The sequence below is a fragment of the Delphinus delphis genome, chromosome 15, assembly GCF_949987515.2.
Source record: "Delphinus delphis chromosome 15, mDelDel1.2, whole genome shotgun sequence".
NCBI lineage: Eukaryota > Metazoa > Chordata > Mammalia > Artiodactyla > Delphinidae > Delphinus > Delphinus delphis.
The window spans coordinates 14,744,267-14,772,002 of NC_082697.1; the positions used below are offsets into that span (position 1 = coordinate 14,744,267).

Here is a 27,736-nt window from a genome sequence, read left to right on the forward strand (position 1 = left end):
TATTTCATCAGCACATCTTTTAGTAATGATCTTCACCTGGTGTGATGCCTATGGGTCCTCCAGTCCAACACCCACTTAATCCTCCAAAAACATGGGTCCATTCCTGTATCATCTCCAGTTCCTTCAGTTGGAAATCCATATTGTGGGTGCCTATGAAATAGGAGAGCTCCATTGCCCAAGTCCCTTCACTACCTATTCCTGCCTCAGGCGCTTTTCATATCACACTCTTATGCCCCGAGTAAAAAGTTCAAATACATGCTTCAACAATTAATACACATCTTCGAATTTTATTCCTTTATGAATAATTGGAACTAAATACCAATACACTAAATGTAAAAAAAACTTCTATAATATTCAACCCTTGTAAAATTCTGACATCATGATTTTTTTTAACATCTTTATTGGAGTATAATTGCTCCAATAATGTTAGTTTCTGCTGTATAACAAAGTGAATCAGCTATACGTATACATACATCCCCGTATCTCCTCCCTCTTGCATCTCCCTCCTACCCTCCTTACCCCACCCCTCTAGGTGGACACAAAGCACCGAGCTGATCTCCCTGTGCTATGCGGCTGCTTCCCACTAGCTAGCTATTTTACGTTTGGTAGTGTAGATATGTCCATGCCACTCTCTCACTTTGTCCCAGCTCACACTTTCCCCTCCCCGTGTCCTCAAGTCCATTCTCTATGTCTGCGTCTTTATTCCTGTCCTGCCCCTAGGTTCTTCAGAACCATTTTTTTGTTTAGGTTCCATATATATGTGTTAGCATACGGTATTTGTTTTTCTCTTTCTGACTTACTTCACTCTGTATGACAGTCTCTAGTTTCATCCACCTAGCTGCAAATAACTCACTTTCGTTTCTTTTTATGGCTGAGTAATATTCCATTGTATATATGTGCCACATCTTCTTCATCCATTCATCTGGTGTCATGATTTTTAATTAGCAATTATTATTTACACATCAGCTTTATAAGGCTCAAAGCAATGCCTTCCAGTAGAACTTTTTCTGCAGTGATGGAAATGTTCTATGTCTGCATTGTTTAATATATTAGCCACAAGTCACATGAGATTATCAAACACTTGCAATGTGATTAGTGAGACTGAGGAGTTGATAGAATATTTTATTTTATTGAATTGTAATTAATATAAATTTACACTTAAATAGACTCCTGTGACCAGTGCCTGTGGTAACAGACAGATCAAGATTAGATGATTAAGACAGTGACAGCTGTAGTTTGAATGGGCCAACCTTAATGTGAGAGGCCTGGCTCATTAGATCAACTTGAACCACATCTGGTCAACTCATGGTGATAAAGGAAGCTGTAGAGTTTTCTGAACAATGTTTCCAGCTCTGGGCCAGGGGTTACCAGGGGTCAGCCAGATTAGAAGGGTGTCAGATTAGAAGAAAGGTGTGGGACATGGAATGGTGATACATTTATCTTGGGAAAACTTCATTTGGAGGGGGGTGTGATTGGGGCAAAGTGGAATCATGGGAGTAGGTGACCACAAATTTCCAAGTTGGTAAATTTACATGGGACTTGCAGAGGGAAGCAACATCTTCCATAGCTGCTGGAGGTTTAGTAGAGAAATCGAGATCATTGTTAAATTAGCTGAGCTTTTATCATTTGATTTAATCCCACAGTCTTTCAGGGATGGAGTACTTTCCACAAATATGCCTTGTTCCATCTGAGAAGATATTTCAGAGATCGGAGACACGATACTTGTCTTCTTTGGGAGCTAATTTATATGGAACCTAGAGGAAAAGTTTAAAAACATAGAGTTTAAGGTGGAATGTACATGTTGATTCCTTTATAAAACAAGAATTTTGGATAAATGAAGGTTTGGGAAAACACAAGTAATAATAGTAACATTTTCCTTAGACTCTCTGCCAGGCACTGTGGTATGTGCTTTGCCTGTGCCATCTCATTTTGTCTCATGACACACCTGGGGTAGGTATTATTCAGCTCCATTTACAGATGAAGAGGTTGGAGCCTTGAGGACTCGGAAATACTCAGCATCTCCAGGTCAGCAAGGGCAGAGCCGGACTGAGTCCCAGAGCAGCCAGGACCCCTATAGCCCTATAGCCCTTAGTCTATCCTAGTCCTCCCTCTGAATGGGATATTCCCACGCTTCTTTTTTGTTTGTTTTCCCTCCTATTCTATTTTCCAAATCAAATATAAATTCGCCTTTAAGAAAAATAATTTGTAAAACACCTGAGTCCAGCAGACAAAATTGAAGTAGACAGCTGGTATCTGAGGGCTTCTGGACTAGCCAGTGAAGATTTTCTTTGCGAGAAAAATTCATGAAGTGTTAGGATTAGGCTACCCCTTGCCAGCCTGCTTCTCAGCCCATTTGAAAAGTCAGAATGATGTCCTCACTATATGCAAGGCATGGTTTTGGGTTTTAGGGTACCGTGGCAAAGGAGTCAGACACAGTTCCTACTTTTATGGGACTCATACTCTAGGTTGAGAAAATACTAAGTTAAACAGTTACAGTATAATGTGATAAAGTTTAAAGTAGGGCCAAGATAAGGTTCTGTGAAAAGAAAAGGAGAACCATTCTGTCTGGGGTGAAGCTTCCATGGAGATTTTTATTTAATATGAAACTTGAAGCATGAGTGGGAGTTTGTTGAAAAGTGGGAGAAAAACGTTCCAGGCAGAGATAAGAGCTTGAGTTAGAGGACAGAGGGAGAGGGTGCCTGGGGCCTTGGAGAAGGCAGATTTCTAAGCGTGAAAGGGAATGAGGAGTCATGAGGCCCGAGTTGAAAGCAGGAGGAAAAGCATCAGTGAAAACATTCAGTGGAAACAGGAAGTGTGAGAATCTACTCAGCAGAAGTGAACTAAGCCACCCCAGGAAACAATCCTTTGGGACTAAGGCATCCCAAGCCTTGGGTTTGTAATCCAGCTCCACCACTGACCAGTTGGCTAGCGCTGAGCATATTACTTTAACTCTATGATTCTCGGTTCCCTTGTCTGTAAACTGGGTATTATGTTTGCTGTGAGGACCCCATGAGATGAAGCACCACTTGGCTAAAAATGTTAGTTCTCACTGACAAAGTTGGAAGCCCTTGACTACTCCCACCAGAGCCCAAGTTTCCTGGAAGATTGTGATCAGATCTGCTTGAGCTATTCTGTCCTCCATGCCCGGCCGCCACAGGAAGCTCAACACTGCACTTGCTGGGCATAAGATGAGTATTTTTTTCAGGCCCTCATTGGCACTGCCATCTCCTACCTCACCTGGTCTTCCCAGCCAACACCAGGGTCTCCAGAGCAGGAATGGTGAGTTGAGGGGAACCATTCTGCAGAGGACAGGCTGCAGGATTGGGGAGAGCAAACACTGCGACACGTGGATCTAACAGATCTCACAGTGAATGCTGCACAGGCCCTGGATTAGGTCACAATGCTGATGCATTGATTGCTGGCCAGTGTGTGACCTGGGCAGTTAATTATTATAAGGTGCAGAGGAAGTTAGTATGGTGGGCTCATCAGGGCCTGAGCAAGCGTGAAAGTGGTCCTCATGCACTTCAACACCTCTACTGGCCTCTGCTAGCTACTCTTTTTTGAACTCCTTTGTACAGGGTTTCTAAGCTGAAATACCACGGTTCTAACTTGGAAACTCTGGTGACTTCAGAAGGACTGTTAGAAGACCCTAAACTCCTAATTTCTCCCCACTCTGAAACAAATTCTACCAAGATATGAAGAGTAGCTTCCTTTTGGTGGCAAAGTTACAGAAGAGTCCATTTTGCTCACCTTTCTTGTAACATTGGTAAAATAATAAAGATAATCCCCCTTTTTTTAAAGAGGAAAAATCTGGAACCCAGAAAGAGTGAGTTGCTGGCAACTTCTACCTTTTGCAGAATCTTTGCAATGACCAAGTTCTTGCATTCCACGTGACCTCATGTAATCCTCACAAAACCCGAGGTAAGGATGTCCTCTTCATCTTTTCCGTGAGGAAGCTGATGGTCTCAGAGATGTAGAGTGAGCTGACCAAGGCCACACAGTGTGAAGGGCTCAGCTTGACTCCTTGCCTAGGGCGCTGTCGACCCGGAGGCTGGCAGACACTGTTCCCTGGCAAAAGCTCAGATCTGAGTGTCCTGTGCTCACCCTTGGGCCATGACCCTGCCTCCTCATGCTGTTCTGTGTTGCAGAACTCACCCTGGGCCACACTGTGCCCCAGGGAGTGAGGACATAGCCCCAGGAGGGGAACTGTGCAGGAGGGGGCCATCAATGACAAAAGACCTTGTGGGAATATTTGAGTTCCTAGAGAGGCTGGAGGAAGAAAACTGGGGAAAACTTGTCTGGGAGAGTCCAGGTCCAACCCTGATACTTACAACATGCTGTGGGAAACATGAGCTGAAATTCTCCATGAGACATGAGAAATTGCCGCAGCTCCAGGCTGACGCTTTTGCTGGGAGCTGTAACCCTATAAGGTTTGCATCCGAGTAGTTGACATCATGAAGCAAGGCCTGCATTTTGCACTGTTTGTTCTAATACTAATCTTTTCTGTTTATGAAACGTCTCTTACATACCAGGCAGTATGCTGTGCACATTACATAAATCATCTTGTGTGATCTTCACAAAAACTCTATGGCTCAGATTTTATTGTTTTGCCTTTTTCACAGATGAGGAAACCATGACCCAGGGAAGTTATGAGACATGCCCAAGTTGATTTAGTTCATAATTGGCCAGACTGGGATTTAACTTGCGTTTCTCTGACCCAAGCCTTTGTTAAACCATTACGCTGTATCATTCTACCACGACCCTGCCAAGGATCTCTGCCCCTCAGAGAGGACACTCCCCTCCATCACTTTTCATACCCCAGAGAGACCATCAATTTTCCATGAACTCAATGCCTGTTCACTTCTGGGCTTTATTCTTTCTGGAAATGGAGTCTGGTAGAGGAAGAAAGGAACTCATAGAGTTGTGTCTGGGGTGGCAGAGAGGTCTTAGAGATCCTTGGCTTGGGGTGGGAGATAGAATTGGATGTGTATCTATTGACCTAATTCCGGTAAAATATAGCAATTTTGTACCAGTATAGCTCCATTTCCTGCTCCCATCTTTTGTGCTTTTGCAATATATCTTACATTTATGTATGTTTTAAACCTAACAATACAGTGTTAATAACTATCGCCTTAAACAATCTTATCCTTTTTAAAGAAATTAAGAGAAGAGCACATAGACACTTTTTTTTTAAAATTTACTTTTGGCTGTGTTGGGTCTTTGTTACTGCGCGCAGGCTTCTCATTGCGGTGGCTTCTCTCGTTGTGGAGCACGGGCTCTAGGCGCGCAGGCTTCAGTAGTTGCGGCACGTGGGCTCAGTAGTTGTGGCTCACAGGCTCTAGAGCACAGGCTCTGTAGTTGTGGCGCACAGGCTTAATTGCTCCGCGGCATGTGGGATCTTCCCGGACCAGGGCTCAAACCCGTGTCCCCTGCATTGGCAGGAGGATTCTCAACCACTGTGCCACTAGGGAAGCCCCCCCGCACTTTTATATTTACCTGCATATTTATCAATTCTGATATTCCTGAGTTCTAGAGATATTTTCTCCCCTTCTCTGAAGACCCTATTTATATTCAAGCTGTTTGGCAAAAAAAACACTAAAAATTATCCTCTGCTAAAAATTCCACTTGTCTTTCTGAAGACATAAATTGACTCTGCTCTTAAAAGTGATCAAGCTTGTTTTCCCCCTCTGGTCATTTATTTTGAACATAAATACGGTGAAAATAGAAATAAACTCTCCTGGTATATGTGTGTTTTTGGTAAACGTATTTGTTATACGTACAAGCGAGTCTTTCTCTCTAAGTCCCCGTTTCTGTTTTGTTTATTATGTTGGGATGATAACAATATCTATCCCAAGGACTTCTCGTAAGAATGTAATGAGTCAAGGCAGAAAATTCCCTGACATGTAGCTGGCACTCAAGTGATGTTAGTTTCCTTCCACCTTCTAGAAAAGATAAACATAATGTGGAGGTTATAATCTGAATGGGGAGACTTTACTTTTTCAAAATTCCACCCTTATTTACTTCCCCTGTCCCTACACTGCCCAAAATCATCAGGTCTCAGTCAAAAGTAATTTAATTAATTATTTACACACGCACATACACACACACATACACACAGTTGGCATAGAGTTCGTAAGACTCCTTTTTTATATTAGAGACAGATACTACCCAATATTTATTCAAAATAAATCAATAAATCAATGAAATAATAGGAAGTTAATATAAGCATTTACTATGTCATCAGAAGTAATCAATTAATTTTTAAATTTTTTTTAAATTGAAGATTAGTAAGACTCCTTTGATGAGTATAAGTACTAGATAACTAGCAAGAGCTTCCTGCTAGCTTCTCTAATGTGTTTTTAATAAATCTTACACTAGCCCTCCATCTTCTGGAATTACGGTAAGCATGATGCCCAAATCACCCGAGGAAGGGCCAAGTTACTGAGTCACAGCCAGAGATCTCCCAGGGCAACCTGGTACAGAGTGCCTGCTTGGGAAAGGCCAGTGCCTCGCACAAGGCTTGTTCAGCCAAGTAAGTGCAGGCACACCTCATTAAGCACCGCTCTCACTTTGTGGAGTTCGTATCATGCTGCCAATGTTGGAAATATTTTTATAATTAAAAAGTGTTTATATTCATAACTCTTTTTTTGTGGGGGGCAGAAAAGCAACATGGGTTTATTTTAAGGCAAGTACAACAATTAAGACCACATAAGACAAACACAGGTCAAGTTAAATTTTTAGTGGGTTTTTTTTTTTCTTTCAGGAATGCTGGGGGAGGAATCTACTATACAACACCATTACACTTTGTAAATAAAAAGTATCAGATACTTGACTTCTTTATCCACCACCAACAACAAAAAATAAATTATTTTCTTGTTTTGTAAAAGACCTACAACTGGGAAAAGAATTATATCTCATAATTGTACAGGGGGGAAACCCCACATGGGTTTCTTGAATTTTCACTTTGGCAGTTAGAAATGGTCGGGCAAGATGAGAAATGATCCAGTGAACTCAACTTTAAATATTGTATTAATGGCTCTGAAAAACAACAAAAAAATAGCCTGATTACAAATCCACACATTTGTACAGCACGGTTAGAGAAATTTAAAATTACACACAGCACATACATAATCTATAGAGACCCCCAGAGGTCTATGGGGGTCTCTACAGAGAGTCATTACTGGGTCGCTACGGGATTTGGTCCATAAGTTATAATTTTTGAAACCCCGAGTGGAGCAGTGAGCACAGCCATCCTGGAAGGGGAGCGGGATTTTAAAATCATTATTCATTTCGTTGGGCCGCGTCCGTGTACTGGGGCCTCTTGGGATCTCAGAAACGAGGCGGCGAATTAAAGTCACCTGCAGCTTCGCGGAGGGCTGAGGCTGGCGCGCGCGCTCTCTCTGCTCCCGGGTCTGCGGAAAAAGCGGCGGGCAAGTTTGGGTTCTTTTTGCGTCTCTGCAGCCTGTTTGAGAGGGGCGCGTCTGCTAAGCGAAGCCGGAGAGGGCCAGGGCAGAGGAGGGCCGGGGCAGCTGACTATTTCGTGCAGTCATAGGAATATGGAGCTGCGTGGCGGTTGAGAGAAGGCGTAGGTAGATCTGCAGGGCAGCGGACAGCTCGCGTTGCTGCTCACCTGGGGTTTGCCGAGCGTCGAGTTCTCAATCCCCAGCCGGTGGGAGTTGAACATCTCCCTGACGTTAGGGAAAGTCTGCTGCTGGGCTGCGAACGTGTGGCCGGAGAGCTGGTTCAGGTCCCCGCTGTGGTTCAGATACCAGGACGCCGCCTGGGCCGTGGCGCCGGCTGGGGCTGGGGAGCTGGCGGGGGCGGCGGCGCCTGCGGGTGGTGGTGGCCGTGATGCTGGTGGTGATGGCCGGCGGCGGTGGGCGCGCCCTCCTGGCCGGCGGCGAGGTTGAGGGCGCTCAGGGGCGATGTGGGTCCGCTCGGGTGGTCCGAGAGGGCCTCGTCCAGTGCGGGTGGTGGGGGACGCCCATGTGCGCCGGCCGCTCGGCCCCGGTCTACAGGCTCCTGGCGCGCACGCTGCACTGGTAGACCCCGGCGCCCGCAGCCTCCAGGCCCTGCGCGCACTGCCGGCCGTAGGCAGCGGGCGGCGCGGCGCGGCGCGGCGGCGTAGGGCAGAGCCAGCGGCGGCACCACCAGGCCCGCGCTCCCGGCCTATATTCATAACTCTTATGCAGGGTTTCCTAACCTTGGCACTATTGACATTTGAGGGCAGATAATTGTTTCTGGTGAGGATGTCCTGTGCATTGCAGAATGTTTAACAACATCCCTGGCCTCTACCAGTAGGTGTCCCCCCACTCCTAAGTTGTGTCACTCAAAAATGTCTCTAGACACTGTCCCTAGGGGACCAAAATTGCTCCCACCCAGATGAAAACTGCTTTTCTGTTTTTTGGGGTTTTTTTTTTTGGCCGGGCCGTGCTGCTTGTGTTCCTGACCAGAGATCAAACCCGGGCCCGTGGCAGTGAACACACAGAGTCCTAACCACTGGACCACCAGGGAATTCCCGAAAACTGCTTTTCTGAATTACGTATTAAAAGGCCAGTTCTCACTCTAGAAGAGGGAGCACTGTAGCAAAGCTCTCAGCCAAGGGCACCCATGGGCAATCCTGCCTTTCTTCTGCCTGAAAGGCAAATGTCAGGCTGTGCTTCCTGGGAGCCTCCTTCTGCTCTTATTCTGGTTTCTGATGAACTGATTTGACCTCCTAAGAGAGCTGAGGAAAGAATACCAGGAATAATGCTGGCAGACCCACCAAAGTGCAAAAGGAGATGTACCCACAGGGATCTGGAAATGCAGGCTTCGGAGGAGCCTTCAAGGAAGTAAAGTGAAAATCTGCAGGTGATGAGAGGATTGACCAACCATTGTGTGAACTATAGTTGGGAGAAGCAGTGGCCAAGGAATGAGGATCGTGGCTGCAGGGAATTTAAAAAGAAGGAAGAGCTACCACTAATGTGCAAAGATGGGTAACACATTTGTGTAGAGACCAAATGTGGTGCTGGTCCAGTTAATACTCCTGTTTCCAAAAAGGCATCATGCCACACACACACACCCCCCCCCCACACACACACCCCTGCAAGTGGCATATGCCTGTTGCACATTTCCAATGTATGAAGCATTTGTTTATTCATTGAACACTTGCACCAGCTCTGGGAAATATGCTAACCCAGCATAATTAATCTAAATTTATAGATGAGAAAATTGAGGCTCAGAGAGGTTAAATGACTTGCCCACATCAGGAACACCTGGACTTAAAAGTACAACCTCAGACTTTGAATCTGAGGCTCACTAAATCCCACCAAAGCAGACTGGCTTTGTCTTCCAAAAGATCGGATCTCTGGAGGATCCGAGAAAGCAGGTCGGTGGGGAATGTGCTGGACCCTGGTGATTGGGGTGATTCTCTAGACAGAATGATTCTCTAAACCAAAACAAGTTGGGTCCTCCTTCTACACAGTAATGTGTGTGTTGTTCCCACAATTCTTTGGGAGCCCCCAGATGCCGGGGAGGCAGCATCTAAGACTATGCCTGGCATGCTGTGGGAACTCGGTAAGTGTTTGTTGAATGAATGAGTGATACAAGTTTATTGGAGCTGAACAGACAAGGGTCCCAGTCCTGGTTCTGAAATTCATTATCCATGTGATAATGGTCAAGGTAGCTTAAACTCTCCTCACTTACAAAATGGGGGTTCTAAGCCTTGCAGGGATCCTGTGTGGATTCAAGTGAGGTAATGAATGAAGAGTATTTTAAATGGTGCTTGGAAAGGTAGAGGCACTCAACAAATGGTAGCTGCTGTTTTATTATTGTTTAACGGGCTCACACCATGAAGTGTAGTAAAGTGGCCTTTGATAAATTCAGATCAGATAAGGCCAAAGGAGAAAGACAGAGCTGTGCTTTGGATGGACACTCTGTTCCAAGGGTGGATCAGCCTCGTGAACAGCAGAAGTTAGGGATGAAAGAGCTGGATGTGGGATCAGGCTCCTCCTCCTTGGTCCCATTTCTCCCTAAAATGCCAGCCCCAGGCTGGGCCACTTGCTGGGTGGCACCATGCAGCTCTGGGTCTCTCCCTCACTTCTCCTGCTCTTCACCTTCTGCCAAGAACTTCGATCAGAATTAAGACAAGGTTGGTATGGAACATGGGAGCTCCAAAAATAGCCTGGGAATAGGGCCAGGGGCCCAGCAGCCCAAAGAAAGTCTTGACCCAACACCTTCTAGCATGACATTAGGAAAGGCATTTCACTTCTCTGACCTTAGTTTCTTCATGTAAAGTTGGAAGTCCTAATATCTACTTTGAAGAGTAGTTGCAAGGATAAAGCTATTCACATAACAGGAACATAAAAGGAGAGTTCAAGAAACTTGTAATCCTGCCTCAGAGGATCTCGTGGCATTTTTTCTCCCCATTAACAAATATTTACTGAGAACTCAGAGCCAGGCCTGTGTTAGGTATGTAGACTGCGGAAAAGAGTATGATGAGATCCCTGTTCTCAGTCTTCTTGGTGAAGGAAGGGAAAGAGTGATTGAGAGCAGCTCCTGTTTATTGATGCTTTTCTATTTATCAGGCTTTTCATTGGTTACCTCTCACCCTTCAGTAAGCCTAAAATGTGCATATTATACGCCCATTTACAGTGAAGGAAACTGAGTGCCAAAGACATAGGTGATTTGTCCAGGCTCACACAGCTAGAAAATGATGGAGTCAGGTTTCAACCCTGCTCTCTGATTGAAGTCAGTTCTCCTCTCACTATCGGATATCTACTCCAGAATGACAGTGAGACAGGGGATGGAAGCCTGAGAGACCTTACTCATCAAATCCTAGACAATCAGATCTGGAATTGTGCTCAGAGATGGTGGAGTTCAGCTCCCTGATTTTATATATGAAAAGATGGGAATTTGGAGAAGTTAAGTTGATACAACATCACACAGTAGTATGTGGCAGGGCTAGGATTTGTATCCACTTGAATTGGAGTCTCAAGTCTCGGGTTTTCACCACATCAGGTTACTCCCAGGAGTGAAAATCTCAACTTCTGTGCAGATGGAGAAGGCCCTGGCTGGGTGGGCCAGGTGGGCTGGATGGGAAGAAATACACAGCTCAGCTAATATTATGGACAGCCTCGCATTTGTGGTCAGGGCCATCCCAGCCCCCTAGCATATGGGACTAACAAGCGGAAGGTGACGGGGCCTCTCTCAAACCACTTTGTCTCTTTAGGCAAAGCTTGTCTCCGCAAATGTATGCAAACTTCGTTTGGAGAATGGCCTTTGTCGAGGCTCGATCCTGTGCTAATTTTACAACTGGAGAACTTATGAATGTGAGCTTTTTTATTATGGAGGTTGTAATGGCAATGGCAACAACTTTTTGAGGAAAGCAGCATGTGAGAAAACCTGCAAGAACACCTGATTTTCTAGTAAGAACACAGCCCTCCCTGGAGTCAGAGTTGCTCTAGGGCAATAGAAGTTATTTTTGTGAACAAGAGATGCATTCCTCCACTTCAAATTTATTCTCCCTGCCTTGTTCTTTAAATCACCCATCTCTGTGCCTGAAATTCTACAAATATCACCAACATGTTTAAAATCTCAAGACTTTATTTTTAAAATACGTACATACATACAAATATACTGGGGGAATTAAGAGTTAAGAGTCATTCACACTTAGTATGAATTACTGCTTAGTGAATTGGAGGATAAAGGTTTTGGAGGAGGGAGGGTGAATTTGAAAACTTGGGGCATGGTATTGGAAGGGCCCACATTGAACAAGGAAGTAGACCTTTGCGGGTAAAAATTCAATTAAATTTTATCCATAGGGATAAGATTCAATTATCATCTCAAAATAACATTCCTCTGCATATGCCTTCATTTACTTTCTCCCTCCCTCTCTCTCTATGTATGTGTGTGTGTGTGTGTGTGTGTGTGTGTGTGTGTGTGTGTGTAAATTTTATAGTATTTTCTATCAGGATTTTTATGTAGCATTTTATTATAAACATTTAAACATTTTCCCAGATCAGTGAATATTCTTCAGTGTCATTGTTAATGGCTATATAATATTCTGAACTATTTACAAAGCACTGTAATTTACTTAGCCAACCATCTGTTGTTGAATGTGTGCTTCCAATTTTTCATCATTGTAAAATAACACAAGGTTAAACGTAAGCATGGTTTTTAAACACCTTTGAAAAATAACATCCTGAGTGCCATCAGAAAGGTGGCTGAATAAGATGTCCCTCTGCCTGATCATTTGGCATCCATCCATGGGCAAAAATGCCTTTGTGGCAGCTTTGAGATCCAGCTAGGAGACTGTGAAATCCAGTGCAGTCCAAGACTCAGGAGAACCATTTGAGAAGGCAGGCCCGCACCCAGGTGGTTGACTCACCTATCATGGTCCCAACTATAGACCCAGAAACAGCTCCACGCCCCTGAGGACTTGGCTACAGCCCCATTTAGCTTGGTCCTCTCCCCAGCACCATGTGCCCGGGGACGCATATGCATGACCATATGTCTTGCTCCCCCAGGCATCGGGTTAACAGGCATGGAGAAGTCAGTGAGTGCTGAAATGGCTTGTGAACAGCCTCCAGCCCCTCTCAGCCGCTGCCTAGGAGCCCCTGGACGTAAGCCCACCAAACTACCTCAGACTGTAGATTCTGAAAGTGCCCTGAAACAGAGTCTAGCTCATCCCACCCACAGGCCCCAGACAGTCCTGCTGGCACAGGGACCCAGCAGAAGGCACTCCCATCTGTGCCCCCGGAGATCCTGAAAGGCCTTAGACTGAGTTCCTGCCCCTTCCAGCCACAGATTTTGAGCAGTCTTGCCGGCACAGGGACCTGGCGGGAGACACATCTGTACCTTGGGAGATACAGAAAGGGCCCTAGACTTCACTCCAGCCCTTCCAGCCACCGTCAGGGAGCAGCGCAGCCCAGCTAGGGACCTGGCAGGAGACACACTCATCCGTGCCTGTGGAACCAGGGCTACAAACCTCAATCTTGGCTGTTGAAACTGAAATAGCCCTGGGGCTTCGTTCCAGTCCCTCTCGGCCACTGTCCAGGGCCAGTCTCGCCCACCCGGGGACTCATCCTGTGACCAGGCAGCGGTCCTCCCAGGGACCTGGTGGGAGCCATACCTATCTCGCACCTGGTAATAGGCTCACTGACTGAGGACCTGACCTTGGACCCTGAAGCAGACCCTTGTCCCAGCACCTCCCTACTGAACAAGGTAGTAGAGGCAGTCCCACCCACCCAGGGACCAGATGGAATCCATGCCCACCTGAGCCCCTGATAACAAGCATGTCAATCACAGACCCCATGGCAGACCCAGCAACAGCCTCAAAACCGGTTCCAATCCAGCACAACTGTGATTCTGGTGGTAGTCCTAGTAGGCTGGGGAAGTTGTAGAAAGTTCTTACATGCCAAAACAAGTCTTTCAAGACTGGAAGAGGAGTTTGCTCCTTCAAACGCACAGACACCAACACAGGGCCACACGAATCACAGAGAATCAGAGAAACATGGCACGACCGAAAGAACTAATGAAGCTCCAGTAACCGGCTCCAAGGAAATGGAGATCTACAATCTGCCTGCCAAAGATTTCAAAACAGTCATCTTAAAGAAACTCATAGAAACACAAGAGGATATAGGTAGAAAAGTAACCAAAATCAGGGTCTTTTACAAGGATGCAATCTAGGTGTTGTCAACCGGCTGAAGCTGCATTGTCATCTGAGGTTCAACTGGGGAAGGATCCACTTCCAAGCTCACTCACGTGGTTGTTGGCAGGATTTAGTTCCTCGAAGGCTATTGGCCAGGGGCCACCTTCAGTTCCTTGACAAGTGGGCCTCTCCAGGGGGCAGCTCACCACATGACAATGGGCTTCATCAGAGCAAGCAGTGGGAAGAACCAGGACGAGTGCTGGCAAGATAGAAGTCACAGTCTTAATCTTGGAAGTGACGCCCCATCACTTTTCGTTACATCACTGCTCATTAGAGACAAGTCACTAGGTCCAGTCCACACTCAAGGAAGGGACTACACAAGGACATGAATCCTAGGAAGTAGGGATCACTGGGCCACCTTAGCAATCTGACTGCCCCAGGGAGGAGCTTGGCCAGAGTCACACAGCAGTGACTGCTTAAAGGCTCGGTTCTTGGGTCTCCTTCCTCTCCCTCCTTCTTCCCTGATATTTGTTCACAGGTGAAAGCTGAAAGCTCATAGTGCCTGGTCCCTATGAGTACAAATACCCAAGAGGTCTTACATCACCAAATCTGGATTCTGAGAAATGTTGTGTTATAAAAGTTGCTTAGGCGAAAAGATAAACAGAAACTACCAGAAAGAAGAAACTACCGGAAGGCCATTCGGTGCCAGATAAGCTACAGAAGCACAGGAAATACCACTGTTGACATAGTGTTGAGAGCTCATTAAATTTCTTAATCCATATATGCTGGAGGAATATCTTCCAAATGAGCAAGCTCCTCAAGGCTTTAAAAAACTTTCTGGGAATAATGGAAGTGAGCAACTTAGGAGCACACATTAATACAGATTTATAACCTGCTTTTACCAGTTAACAATATTGGGTGAAGATTTTCCTGTATCGTTAAATATTCTGCAACATAATTCTAAAAGGGGTAGAGCTTTCTGGGTATCGCTGGATCATAATTTATTTAAACAAGTCTTCTCTGATTAAATGTTGAGATTATTTATGCTTTCTCAATATAATAAATAATGTTGCAAGTACATCAGCGTGAGCATTTCTGACTGTTTAGTGAGGATAGATGATAAGAAGGGGAGCCTCTAGGTCAAAGAGGACATGCATTTGAAAAGCTTTCAATACATAACACCTTCTATTAAAATTCTCATAATTGCCACTTACGGAACACTTATGATATGCCAGGAACCAAGTTACGTGCTTTACGTACATGATCTCATTTAATATTTCCAACAGCCTAAAGAGGAAGATTCTATTAATATCTGTATCTTACAAATGAGGAAGTTGAAAGTCAGGAAGATAAATTACTGGCCCCAAATAGCAAACCGGCAAGGAGTGAAGCTGGTGTTTGAATCAAAGTGTAACTCTAGGACCCATATTCTTAATCAGTTTGCAGTCATTAAAGTTCAGCTCTACTGAGCAGCCCAGTCTTAGCTTACCTCTCCATCCTGTAAACCCCCTGACATCTCCATATGGACTACACAGAGATATTCTGGGCCTGCCTGCTTCTACCTTTTCATGGTCATATTTTGTGGGCCCTTGAAAGTTGGGATCTTGCCTTACACATTTCTACCTCGAGCCAAGAAAAGTGATGTGTACAAAGTAAATACTCCACAAGTACCTGTTGATTATTTTTGTAGAAAAATAACACCAATAACACCAATCATGGTGTTTTGTAGAAACACCATGGAGGAAAGGATGGACCCAGGATTTATTGGGTTGGCGAAAAAGTTCGTTCGGGTTATTATGTCTGATTACAGAAAACCCGAATGAACTTTTTGGCCAACCAATATTTTTCAGGTTTTTTTGTTTTCTGTTTTAAATTTTATTTATTTATTTATCTATCTATCTATCTATTTATTCTTGGCTGCGCTGGGTCTTCATTGCTGTGCGCGGGCTTTCTCTAGTTGTGGTGAGTGGGGGCTACTCTTCGTTGCAGAGCATGGGTTCTAGGCGAGTGGGCTTCAGTAGTTGTGGCACTCGGGCTCAGTAGTTGTGCCTCGCGGGCTCTAGAGCGCAGGCTCAGTAATTGTGGCGCACAGGTTTAGTTGCTTCGAGGCATGTGGGATCTTCCCGAACCAGGGCTCGAACCTGTGTCCCCTGCATTGGCAGGTAGATTCTTAACCACTGCGCCACCAGCGAAGTCCTGCGCTACTGTTTCTGGGCTGCTCCTCCCTTGTCTCTGCATCCCCTCCCTTCCCTGATTAGCAACTGTTTGAACCTGCCCTTTGGGTCTCAGGGAAGGTCATGGAGGCTGGAGTCTGTCCCCTACAAACAAGGAACGGGGGACACAGAGAGGCTTTCATGCCCAAGAGCCCCTACAGGGTCCTGCTCCGTTTCATTACATGTGCACTCCCTATGGCATTTCAGGGAAGGCCATGGCAGCCACGTGGCACCCACATTTTCATTTAGCCCTGTGCCTCATAAATTAGGTAGCTGGTCCTGTCTGTAGATTAGATAATAGCACAGTGTCAATGTTAATTTACTGAATTTGATTATTGTGCTGTGGTTATTTAAGAGAATGCCTTTATTTCAGGAACTTCACTGAAGTACTTAGGATGTCTGCAACACACTTTCACATGCTTTAGAAAAACATAATATGTGGGGTGTGTGTGTGGAGAGAGAGAGAGAGAAAGAAAGATGAAAGTAAATGTAAAATGTAAGCATTTGATGAATATGGGTAAAGAGGATGCAGGAAATCTTGGCACTATTCTTGCAACTTTTCTTTAAGTCTGAAGTCATGTCAAAATTAAAAGTTGGGGCTTCCCTGGTGGCGCAGTGGTTGAGAGTCCGCCTGCCGATGCAGGGGACACGGGTTCGTGCCCCAGTCTGGGAAGATCCCACATGCCGCGGAGCGGCTGGGCCCGTGAGCCATGGCCGCTGAGCCTGTGTGTCCGGAGCCTGTGCTCCGCAGCGGGAGAGGCCACAACAGTGAGAGGCCCGCGTACAGCTAAAAAAAAAAAAAAAAAAAAAAGTTGAAAGAATAAATCAAGCATAAAAAAGGAAAAAGTCAAGGAGAAATCACTGCAACCACATCAGAGCTACTAGGAGAGTGGGATATGGTGTCCCATAGGCAAATGGAAAAGAGATAACAGGGAAACCTTACAAGTGTACCACAGCTGAACCACATGAGACCAATGGAGAACTGTCCTTGTGATAAGCATGAACATGCCTAATTTGTACATTAATATGTTGAGAGGTTAATGCTATTTCAAACCAGTCTCTGGCCCTACAACAGAGATCATGAGTGAGCCAATCTAGAAAATTCTACGCTCCAAATCACTCAGCCCGCCCAGGCACTCTGCCCCAGAGTCTGTGTATATTGCTACCTGGAGGGTGGTTAAAGGGGGTCCTGTGGGCACCATCCAGGCCACTTGGAGCTCTGCCTGTGGAGTGAGGTACCAACCTTCCATCAGTGAGGGGCTGTTGTTTTCAGATTGATCGCAAAGGTCGGCTGCCTTCCATTGCCTATTCCCCTGGTAGTGCCGAGAGTCTAACCGTAGTCCTAAGCCTAACCCTAGCCCATAATATAAACCACAGGCTTTGGATCGTTCATCTGGTGAAAAATCCCCAGAGGGCTGTCCAAGATTGAGGGCTGCAAATAATGGGGTTTCGGTAGCTCTAGAGGGTCCCATCGTTTTATGTAATGAACTCACCCCAATAAACCTGGTTTGGCTGGGCCCTGGGCTTCTTTGGGGTTGATATCCCAGCCGTGGGGGGTATGCAGAGACTTCTGGGTCTAGGACCTCTATGCTCTGCAGGCAGGGCCTACTAATGCTATGCTGTTCTGTGGCTCAGGGGGGCGCTGCAGCTCCCACCAAGTACCATCTTTAAGGGCTAAACAAACCAGACCCTCACCAACAGATTGCAGCACTGAATGGAGAGCTAACAAGTTGTCAGCCATCACTCTGTTTTCCTCACCCTCACAGTTTTGCCATCAACTTGTAGTAGAATGATCAACTGGGTAAACGTGATCATGGGGCAAGAAAGGGAGTGTTTGTTGTGTTTGCAATATGATTATTTCACGAGTTAGTTTTTGGAAGCTGCATCAATGGACAGGACAAATGGAACCACAGAGCAGTCACAGGAGCCCTCATAGCTGGTGCAGCCCTAGCTCCCGGGGCATTAGGGCTGGCAGTTTGGGGGTCTCATACAGATTAGTAGATGAAGAGGCAAAAAAAAGTCATTTCTCCTATGTCCTGTTGGGCAGCCTAACTGCTCTCCCTGCTTCACATTGCCCCCAGAGTCTATTCTTAATATAACAGCCAGAAGGATCTTTTCCAGACATAGGTCAGATGACATCATTGCTCTGCTCAAACCCCTCCTATGGCTCCTAAATTCCTCAGAATAAAAGGCAAAGTCCTGTAGTGACCACAGGGCCCTCCATGATCTGAGCCCGCACTACTTCTCTGACTGCATCTCCCTTCATCCTCCTGAGCCTTCAGCACGCCAGCCATGATCCTCAAGCATCTGAACTCAGGTCCTTAGCCCTAGAAGCTTCCTTGGTCTGGACAGCTCTTCCCATGGGTTCCGTGTGGCTCATGTCCTTCTTCACTCAGCTCATGACTTGAATGACACCCTGAATACCCTCTGCAAAGCAACAACCCCCTACCTCTTACCCCATCCCCTGGACCCACTAGTCCTCTTACCCAACTTTATAGTTCGCCATAATCTTTCTACCACCTGACATGTTAAACCTGTGTTGGTTCATTCATTTAGTGACTGTTTCCCTCACCCCACACATGCGCGTGCACACACACACACACCCCTCACCTCCTTGATGTCAAATCCCCACCACCTAGAACAGAACACATAGTAAGTGCTCAAAAAAAGGTTTCCTGAATGAGGAATACCTCTGCTTACGCTGTTCCTCAGGCAGGGCTGTCCTCTACTGGTCTGGCTTTAGAACTTCATTTTTCAAGCTCCGGCTCCCTCATGTGTAACTAACTTCCTATTATGTCTCCAATCACCAACCTGCACCTTGCTGGAGAACAGATGTTTGTTTCTACAGGGTTTTACCGTACACAGCCGTCTGGACTGGAGATGGGGTTTAGAGGCAACAGCGAAGCAGCGTGTTGCCAGAGGTGGGAGAAAGTAAGCGCAGGAAGAGACCCTGCCCTGAGCTCCGGAAAGGCAGCAGTTTACCAAGTTTCTGGCCCTGGGAGCCGTCCTTCTAGCTCAAACTAGCATGGCTGTGGTCTGGCTACAGAAAACATAGCCCATCAGGATGCCGTCCACACACAGGCTCCTGGAAAGGAGGAGAGCGATTTGTGGCATGGTGCCGATGGAAGAAATAATGGCGCGCATACAAAGGCATACCTCTGCCATCCCTGAGTTAAACAAGGCCCTGCCCAGGGCTCTCTTTCAGAAGGCAGAGCCGGGGAAAGCAAGGAGAAAGTGGAAGGGGTGGTACCCACACATTTAGTCCCTAACGACTCTACCCAGCCTATCACTTTGTTTTTGCTTAGAAGGGTTGGGGAGACTGGAGCCTGGACAGGGATAGAGATTGGAAAAGGGAAAGCTAGGAGAAAAGCGATACTGCCACCCACCTACCTTCAAAGGCAGCCTTATGCAGTAAGCACCCCCATTCTCCTACAGGAGACGCCTTCCCACGTACCCCCAGGGGGATGGATGGACAGCCAGGTTCTTTGCTGGCTCATGGCCTGGGGCAGAGACCCACAGGAGGATGAGAAAGATAAGGCTGGCCAAACACCAAGCCCCCAGCTTTCTGTCTCCACACAAACGCACTCAAGCTGCCTTGACCTCTCACGTTCCACGGTGGGTGGAGGAGCAGGGAAGGACATAAACCATGTCCTGGGGGCTGAGTCTCCGCCATGACTTCGTTGCTTTACCCCCTCCTCACCCCAAAAGGCTAGGCATCGCCTCCCCACCCCACCTCAGGGATTAACGTGAAAAATCACTGCAGTAGCGTCAGCATGGGACTCTGGTGTCATCAGATGACTCAGGTTCAAATCTAAGCCTGTAAAAGGTTGAAAGCAACCTAAATAGTCACCAGTGTAAGAGTGGTTAAATAAACTTCGTACATCCCAACAATGGAATACTATACGGCCAGAGAAATGAATGAAGAAACCTTTTATGCTGTGAGTGATCTTCAAGATACACGAAGTGAAAAAAGCCAAGTACGACACAATGTGTATAGTGTACTACAATTCTGTAAAAAGGTGGGATAGATGAGAATTTTTTTCCCCCCCGCGGTATGCGAGCCTCTCACTGCTGTGGCCCCCCCACCGCTGCAGAGCTCAGGCTCCGACGCGCAGGCTCAGCGGCCATGGCTCTCGGGCCCAGCCGCTCTGCAGCATGTGGGATCTTCCCAGACCGGGGCATGAACCTGTGTCCCCTGCATCAGCAGGCGGACTCTCAACCCCTGCACCACCAGGGAAGCCCTAGATGAGAATTTTATATCTACATGTCCCTGGAGAGATAGATGATAGAAGAGGAATAGAGAGGAAGAGGGGAGGTGAGAAGGAGAGGGAGAGAAAAAGTAGGCATAGAAAGAAGGGAGAGAAGGGGGGAATAAAGAGAGGGGCTACAGAGAGAAGAAAGGATAGAGGGAGTGAGCTGGAGCTCTCTCTTGGGAAGAAGACACAAGAAACTGATGGCATTCGTTTCCTCTGTAGAAAACAACTGAGTGGCTGCAGGTGCAGGAAGAGGGTCAAGGGTGAGAGATGTTTCACTGTGTATTTTTACCTTTTGAATATTGATCCATGTGAATATTATTTATGTAAAATAATGGTTTGATTTTTTAAAAGCAGCTACAACGAAGGACCCTGGCTTTGCCACCTTCTTTCTGTGTGGCCCCAAGCAAGTAACTTGGTGGAGTTCCAGTCTGTAACACAGGACGTCATCAACTAATTTGAGGGTTGTTTTGGGGATCCAGAAGATCTCACAAGTGAATCTCCCAGCCCTGTGTCTGGCACACAGTACATGCTGCTGCTGTTGTCAGAACCCCCAGCAACGAATCCCAGTGACTTTGGAAGGATTCCAGCATCTCTCTGAGCCCCAGTTCTCTCCTCCAAAACCCTGGGAGAATAACCAACAACTACACAGGGCTGGTGGGCGGATTCACCCAGGGGAGCGCCAGCGCACACAGAGGAGCCCTGAGTTTATGCTCATCGTGTCAGAGCTGATCTCAGACTTTGCGCCTGGATGATCTCGTTGCACCCTGCACCCCCATGCCCGCACCTCCACCCAGAGTCGTGGGACGAATGAGCCAGAATAATAAGAACAGAGGCCACAGCCCCATCGGTGCTGGAAGTGGTCACTTTATTGGTTGGAAAAGAAGCAGCTGTGGCCGCTTAGGAGGGGAGCACAGAGGCCAGGAAGGGAGGAGGGCAGCTGGGCTGGAGCCAGACAGGGCCAGGCAGACACTTCCGCTCCCCCACTCCTCAGGCTGGTGGCTGGAGGTGGAGGAAGAAAATCACAATAATACCGTCAACAACAGTATCCATGATACTGGACAAGAATGCCTGCAGCTTAAATTCTGGGCCAAAGCTCCCCCTACCCCATCACATCCCCCCTTAGCTCCCTATCCCCGCCCCCAGGAAAGCCTCACCGTCTTGAGACCCTGGGGCTCTGCCTGCACTTTTCAGAAAGTCCTAGACTCATCTCTTCTGCTTCTGACCATCCCCGGACACACCTGGGTATACCGTGGTCCCCACTGACCATTGTGATGTGACCTTCCTGAGGGGCCACTGTCATTTATGTCCCTAAGAATCCTTCCACCACTAGGAAGTTCCACCATGCCCCTATTCCTTTGGCTAAGCTGGGTTAGCTGATCAAAAAGATCTTATTATTTTATTTATCCCATTTTATAAGCAAAATATTTGCAGTTCAGGGAGGCGAAAAAGGCTAGTTAAGTGTCAGAGCTGAAATCTGAACCCAGGTCTTCCGGACTGCAAAGCCAGCCCATGCAGCTGACACTGATGGAGGCAAGAGGCGGAGAGCTCTGGTCCCTGGGGAGACCGTGGTTCTCTCTCAGGCACTGAATTAACAACCTTGGGGCCTTGAGCACATCCTCCCCTCTCTCTAGGTCAGAGTCTTCACATCTGGGCAATAGGTTCCATCACTGACCTGCCAGTCCCTTGGCTGAGAGCTTATCAAAATTATTGCACGATCAACAATGAGATTTCAACCAAAGGGCCCTTCCAGGTTCTTGCTTGTCCGGTTCCCTCTGTCTGAAACAGCCTCCCCGCTGCTGTACTTCACCAGACTACCGACCTTTCGTTCATCCTTCCGGATTGGCTCAGGGTCCCTTCTGGGAAGCCTGCTCCCTCCTTTCCCCACCCCAACCTGGGTGAGGCTTTCCTCTTCTATGTCCCCATCACACCCAGCCCCTCCCTCCATTGCAACACCGACGACAGGCACTGGGGGCGTCTGTCCATCTGTCTGCCTCAGCCACTGGGCTGCAAGCTCGGTGAGGAAGGGCAGTGGTCACCTTCCGTCCCAGAACCTGGCACAGAGCTGGCGGCACAGTGCTGGATCCTGCAATGGCCTGACGATGCGTGTTCTTTGGTTTTGCTTCTCTTTATTTTCTTACACTTGCTTTATGACTTCATATTGTTTTATTTTTAATTACATGTGGGGAAAGAGGGGCTGCACAATCTTTTCCTTCCAGCGTCAGAGCCCCTCGAGGTGGCTGACTGTAGCCCTGCCTGCCACAGAGTAAGTGCTCAACACACTTGAAAGGGGCATTTGAGAAACTGAACTGAAATTAACTGATCTCTACCAGCTCTGTCCTGAAAAGCCAAGCTTTTTGGCGGGAGTAAAGATCAATTCTTCTGCCTCGCACTGGCCTATGCAAAGAGCTTCCTACTTCCCCAACCCATCCAGCCACTGCCCGCCCTCCCAGGACACAGCTGCTCCTCCAGCCACTGACTTATTTACGTGGGTGTTAAGGGGAAAAGGAGTAAATCTTCTCACAGCCCAATTCATCAGCAAATATTGTCCCATCTACCTTCACGTAGGTCCCAAATGCAGACACTTACGTCATCATCTCACACCTGGCCTCTTGCAGGAGCCTCCTCGCTGGTCTCCCTGCTTCTGCCACTGTCCCCTAGGGCCTCCACACAACACCCTCAGCAATCTTTGCAAATCTAAGTCAGAGCGTGTCCATTCCCAAGGACCCGACATCTCTGGGTCAAGACCATGGGTCAAGACCAAAGTCCTTACATGGTCTGTCAGGTCCCTCCGCTTACCACCTACCTCTCGGACCCTCTCCTCTATTGCTCTCTCCTTGATCAGCAGACTCCAGCCTTCTGGCTTTTTCTGAAACTCACCAGGGAGGCTACTGCGTTACACCTGCTGCCCCCTCGGCCTGTAACATTCTCCCTGATATGCTCGCGGCCCCCTCCATCATTTCCATCAAGTCTGTTCATATGCTGCCTTCCAGGAGGTCCCATGAAAAAATTGCAGTACTGCTCCCTGCCGCCCCCCCATCCCCACTCCTTATCCCCACTCTTTTTTCTTTTTCTCCAGGCCACTTATTTCCCGCTAACATTTCACAGAGTATACTTGCATATTTATTTTGTTTATCATTCACTAGCATATAAAACCATCAGAAAGAAATTTGTGTCCGATTTGTTCACACACGGAGCATCCCCAGCACCTAGAGCAGCGCTTGGCACGTGATAGACGCTCAGTGAATCTGTTGAGTGAAAGTAAATCAAAGGACAGAGAAGGGAACAGCAGTGTGTTAGCTCAGGTTCTCCTTTTCAGCCTCCTGCAGGTGTCATCAAATCTGGGCATCAGTGTACCCCTCCCCCCAGGCCACCTACCTCAGAAGACAGGTGTGACACAGGACACCTTCCCGCAACCATTGTGGCAGCATTTCAACAGACCAGGACACTGGCTGTCCACCTGGCACTGGTCCATGCAGAGGCCGAGCTGGGGGAAGGCGATGTCCACCTGAGGGCAGGAACCCTTCTTTTCTGGGTGGAAAAAGGGGTGGGGGGGTGGGCAGAGGGGAAGCAGGGAGCTGAACACGTCTCCACAGCACAACCACCCACCTGGATTCACAAACAAGAGAGCTGCCTGCCTAAGTGGATCTTAGGGGCTGGAGTGGATCTCAGGGGACCTTGGGAGAGCACCTGCAACCTCCCTTCCTTCTGCTCTCTCCCTGAGTGTTTTGGGATCATAGGGCCCTAGTTTGAGTCCCAGATCTGCCTTTTCCTAACTCTGTGACCTGGGGCCAGAAATCTCCCAGAGCCCCGTGTCTTCAGGTGTCACATGAGATCCGTGCTGCCCATGTCGTGGGGCCGCTGTGGAAGCAGTGGAGGCAACAGACATGTATTCCTTCTCCCTGCACAAAGTCCTTGTAATAAGAATAATAATGAGTAAGGACAGCAGTTGACACTTAGCTGCTTCTATGTGCCAGGCATTATCCTAAGCATTTGACGTATATTAACTCAGCTAATCCTCACGATAATCCTAAAACAGGGTGCGAGGAACTGTTACTATTTCCTTATGTTGCAGATGAGGAAACTGAGGTACCAAGAAGTTAAGTATTTGCCTAAGGTCATACAGGGTAGGGACAGGATCTGAACCCGGGAATCTGGCTTCAGGTCTGTGCACCATGCACTCTGCTGCTTTGTCAGCTGTAAAGTGCAGTGCACGTGTGAGGGGTTACACGCCCACAATCAATTCACTCACTCACATCTATTCACTCCCAGTTACCACCATCTAGCACCAAGGCCCCCATACAACCTCACTCATCCACACCCAGACAAGCATTCTTCCACTAACACACACACAAACAGATAACACCACAGATATGTGCTGATTACAAAGCCCTTAGTGTAAATTCAATTTGTCCTTTAAACCTCCACATCAACTCTCTCTTCTGTAGGGGATATTTCTACCCTCCTTCTACTACAAAGGAGGAAAATTAGACCCAGAGATGTGAAGGCATCACCCAACAGCACACTGCTGATCATAAGTAAAACCAAGACCTGAGCCTAACCTTCCAATGTCGACACACACACACACACACACACACACACACACACACACACTGTGTGCTCCACTTCCAGGGTCAAGGAGAAGGGAGCTGGCTCAATGCCCAGAAGCCCCAGGAGCAAGCCCAGCCAAGTGTCAAGCGGGCGCACAGCTAGGTGAGGAGCTGCAGAGGGCGGGAGGGGCTGTCTTCCTCGCACAAAGTCACCCTTTCCACTGAGAAGGGCAGGAGCTCTCAATACCGAGCTGCCCCCGGACAGAAGGGCTTCAGGAGCGGGGTACCCACAAAACAAGCCACTGTGTGTGGAGGGTCTGCTCTCTCCTGAGACATTTCACATGTGTGATTTCATTTAGCCTCATGTCGACCCTACCACATCTGGGATTCTCATCCCATTTAGCCGGCGAGAAAGCAGAGGCTCAGAGACGTGAAGCGACTTGCTCAGGACCCACAACCAGCAGACGGCACAACTAGGATTCTAGCTCAGGAGGCCCTCTGCTCCTGCCCCTCTTCCTGCCTCAGTCTGTCCATCTGAGACCAGGGAACAGCAGAGACTCCCCCTAACAGCAGAGATTCCTCTTTTTTCCGTCCTCCTCTCTCATCTGCCTGTCTGCCATCCTCCTTTCTCTCCCAGTGTCCTCCTCTCCTTCCGGTCCTCCTCCCTCTGGTCCAGGTTAGAGGTCCCCAGACCCAGAAGCCCCCTGATGGGCCTGTCCTCCCTCTACCTCCAACCTCCCTGCTCATGAGTGACTGAATCTCCAATTACAAACCTTCCCAGCCCCTGTGGGCATCTTCAGAGAAATCACAAGGTGGGGGCATCACACAGGTTTTTTTTCTGGATAAAGACAAGTGATCCCAGCACCTTGGGATCCAAGTCATATCCCTGGTCTAGTCCTCAGTCTTTCCCTCTGAAAAATGAGAAGCTTGGATTCCACAGCTTCCTGCTCTGATAGGAGCCCCCATGGCCTACTGGACAGTCTTCAGCTCCAGCAAGTACTTTTTATGACAGGCCAGCTTCACACACTTTCTCTCTCTCACTCAACCCTTAGAGTGGAAGAGAGTTTTAAAGATGAAGAAGTGGGAGGGGTGCTCTGGGAGGGGTCCTGACATTCTTCAAACCACTCAGGCAGAAAGGAACCCCCTGCGTTATGACTCCTGCCCAGCCAGAGATGGCAATGTGACCTTGGACAAGAACCTTGCTCTCTTTTGTAGCTCACATCCACATCTTTAAGATGGGCTGGGTGCTCTCCTAAACCTGGAAAGTCTCCATCTGGACAGAGGGATTCGGGGAGTCCTGCCAGCAGGCGTCCCAAGTCCTTCCTCCTGGGTTGGGGGGGCCCCAGGGTAGGGACGCTAATGGGGAGAAGCGCCCCAGACCTTGGGGTCCAGCCCATTGGGCAGCCCTAGGCTGCCCCGCGGCTGAACCCAGACAGGAGGAAAATCCGAACCAGGTCCCCTGATCTCAGAAAACAATGTTCCAGAACAACGTCCCCGCGGTGCGTCCCGGAAGTCCGTCATGCCCCAGAGCAATGAATCCGGCCAGGAGTGGGGGACCTCCCTTCCCCCTGGCTGCACTTCAGCGACGCCTAGGTTTCACCGGAGCCATGGGAAGGAGAGCACGGGCTGATCTGGCTCCATCCGCCTCGACCTGGTCGGGGACCCCTGGGTCGGTCGCGCCCCAGATCCCGGAACAGAACTGGGCACTCCCTCCCCCTCCCAACCCCCGCTGCCCCGCCCCGCCCCGCGTGGGTCCCCCGGGGTTACCATTGGGCATCTGGCAGACGGTGGCGCAGCCGGCCCGGCAGCACTTGAGATTGTCCGCGCATTCCCCATCCGAGAGGCACTCCTGCGTGCAGTTCAGGTCCGCCTCTAGCGCGGGGCACACGCCTGATTTCTCTGCTCCTGTGCCTGGGAGGCGGACGCGCAGTGGGGGACTCAGTCCCGCTCTCAGAGGATGCCCGCCTCCTGTCTGACGGCCCCAAATCTCAATCTCCCGGGAATTCTGAGTCTCAGTCCCTGCTCCCCACACCCCACTACAGCCTTGAGAGAGCCCCACCTCCAGGGCCGGGGTCCCTGATACCTGGGACGACAGGAGTGACCAAACTCTTGGCTTCTGAGCCCTCAATTCTTAGGGGACCCCCGCACAACTAAGCGTCTAGGAGCTTCCCATGTTCAGGCAGAGGGTCCCCGCCTCTGACCAATGAGTCTCCACTGTCAGCAAAGAGTCTCCCCGTCTCCCCCCGCGCATATGTCAGCCTTCAGTGTCTCCCCACCTCCAGCACATTGGACCCCACATCTAAAGCTCCAAGGGTCACCACTTTTAGGCACCAGGGATCCCCGCATTTTGGCCTTCATGGGACTCCCCACTTCCACCCCGGGAATCCTCACTTCTCTGTCCCCAGAGAGGCTAAGCTTCTGCCGGGCTCCTTCCCGGCTCTCCTGGTTCGGCCCCTTTGGGCGCCAGGCCTCTCCCCGCCCCACTCACCTGTGACCGGGGGGAGGCCCAGCAGCAGGCCAAGGAGGAGGGCGGCGACGAGCAGACCGAGGCGGCAGGTAGGCATGGTGCTCGCCGGGGTGGGAGTGAGGCGCTGCCCGGAAGGGGGGATTTAACCGCTTTCCTGGGGGGCGTGGGGTAGGGGCGGGGCCGAAGCCGTGCGGGTAGAGGGCTCAGCGGACAAGGCAGGCGGGCCGGCTGCAACCTCTTGCCGTTTCACAATCCCCCAGGATCAGGTGTCACTCTGGCCCCAGTGGGAACTAGGAACCTAAGCTGCTTCCAGGCCGGTGCAGCTCGACCAGATGCAGCTGGACGCTTGTCCGCTCCTGCTTCCCCACCTCCCTCTTGGGGCCCGTGGGCAGGCAGCAGGAGGCCAAGGGCTAGACACAGGGGTTCCCATTCTGAGACTCAGGGGTCTCCCGGTAATGCCCGCTGTCGGTAAAGGAGGGAGAAAGGGCAGGACCCACAGGGAGGAGCCTGCGGATGAAGTGGGTGGATTTGGGGTCAGCAGATCAGAGTGAAAATTGCTCTTTAGAGATTCATGGTGGAGCTGTTGTGTAGGGATACACAGCACATAGTAGGAGCTGCAGGAA

At 48.6% G+C, this 27,736-nt stretch overlaps 2 protein-coding genes across 3 annotated transcripts; one reads left to right on the forward strand and one right to left on the reverse strand.

Moving 5' to 3' along the window:
* The first annotated feature begins 10,053 nt into the window (after positions 1-10,053).
* On the forward strand, positions 10,054-11,398 carry LOC132438651 (kunitz-type protease inhibitor 3-like). The gene is made up of 2 exons (XM_060032906.1): positions 10,054-10,129; positions 11,286-11,398. The coding sequence occupies exons 1-2, from the start codon at positions 10,054-10,056 to the stop codon at positions 11,396-11,398; spliced, it is 189 nt and encodes a 62-aa protein (XP_059888889.1).
* Positions 11,399-20,945: 9,547 nt separating this feature from the next.
* On the reverse strand, positions 20,946-27,288 carry LOC132438477 (WAP four-disulfide core domain protein 2). 2 transcript variants are annotated; one of them, XM_060032691.1, is made up of 4 exons: positions 27,135-27,288; positions 26,414-26,557; positions 23,475-23,627; positions 20,946-21,098 (listed from the first exon to the last, which is right to left on the reverse strand). In XM_060032691.1, the coding sequence occupies exons 1-3, from the start codon at positions 27,208-27,210 to the stop codon at positions 23,476-23,478; spliced, it is 372 nt and encodes a 123-aa protein (XP_059888674.1). In that variant the 5' UTR covers positions 27,211-27,288; the 3' UTR covers positions 20,946-21,098; position 23,475. The 2 variants fall into 2 exon arrangements, with proteins under 2 accessions (XP_059888674.1, XP_059888675.1); XM_060032692.1 differs by lacking the exon at positions 20,946-21,098 and adding an exon at positions 23,197-23,344.
* Between the last annotated feature and the right edge of the window lie 448 nt (positions 27,289-27,736).

Bases quoted from the DNA above. Each gene is read 5' to 3' on its own strand.
- LOC132438651 (XM_060032906.1), top strand. From the start codon at position 10,054: ATGCAGCTCTGGGTCTCTCCCTCACTTCTCCTGCTCTTCACCTTCTGC. The intron at 10,130-11,285 runs GTTGGTATGGAA...TCCTGTGCTAAT, and splicing joins TCGATCAGAATTAAGACAAG to TTTACAACTGGAGAACTTAT.
- LOC132438477 (XM_060032691.1), bottom strand. From the start codon at position 27,210: ATGCCTACCTGCCGCCTCGGTCTGCTCGTCGCCGCCCTCCTCCTTGGC. The intron at 26,558-27,134 runs GTGAGTGGGGCG...TCCGCCTCCCAG, and splicing joins GGGCCTCCCCCCGGTCACAG to GCACAGGAGCAGAGAAATCA. The intron at 23,628-26,413 runs GTAACCCCGGGG...TTTTCCACCCAG, and splicing joins CGTCTGCCAGATGCCCAATG to AAAAGAAGGGTTCCTGCCCT.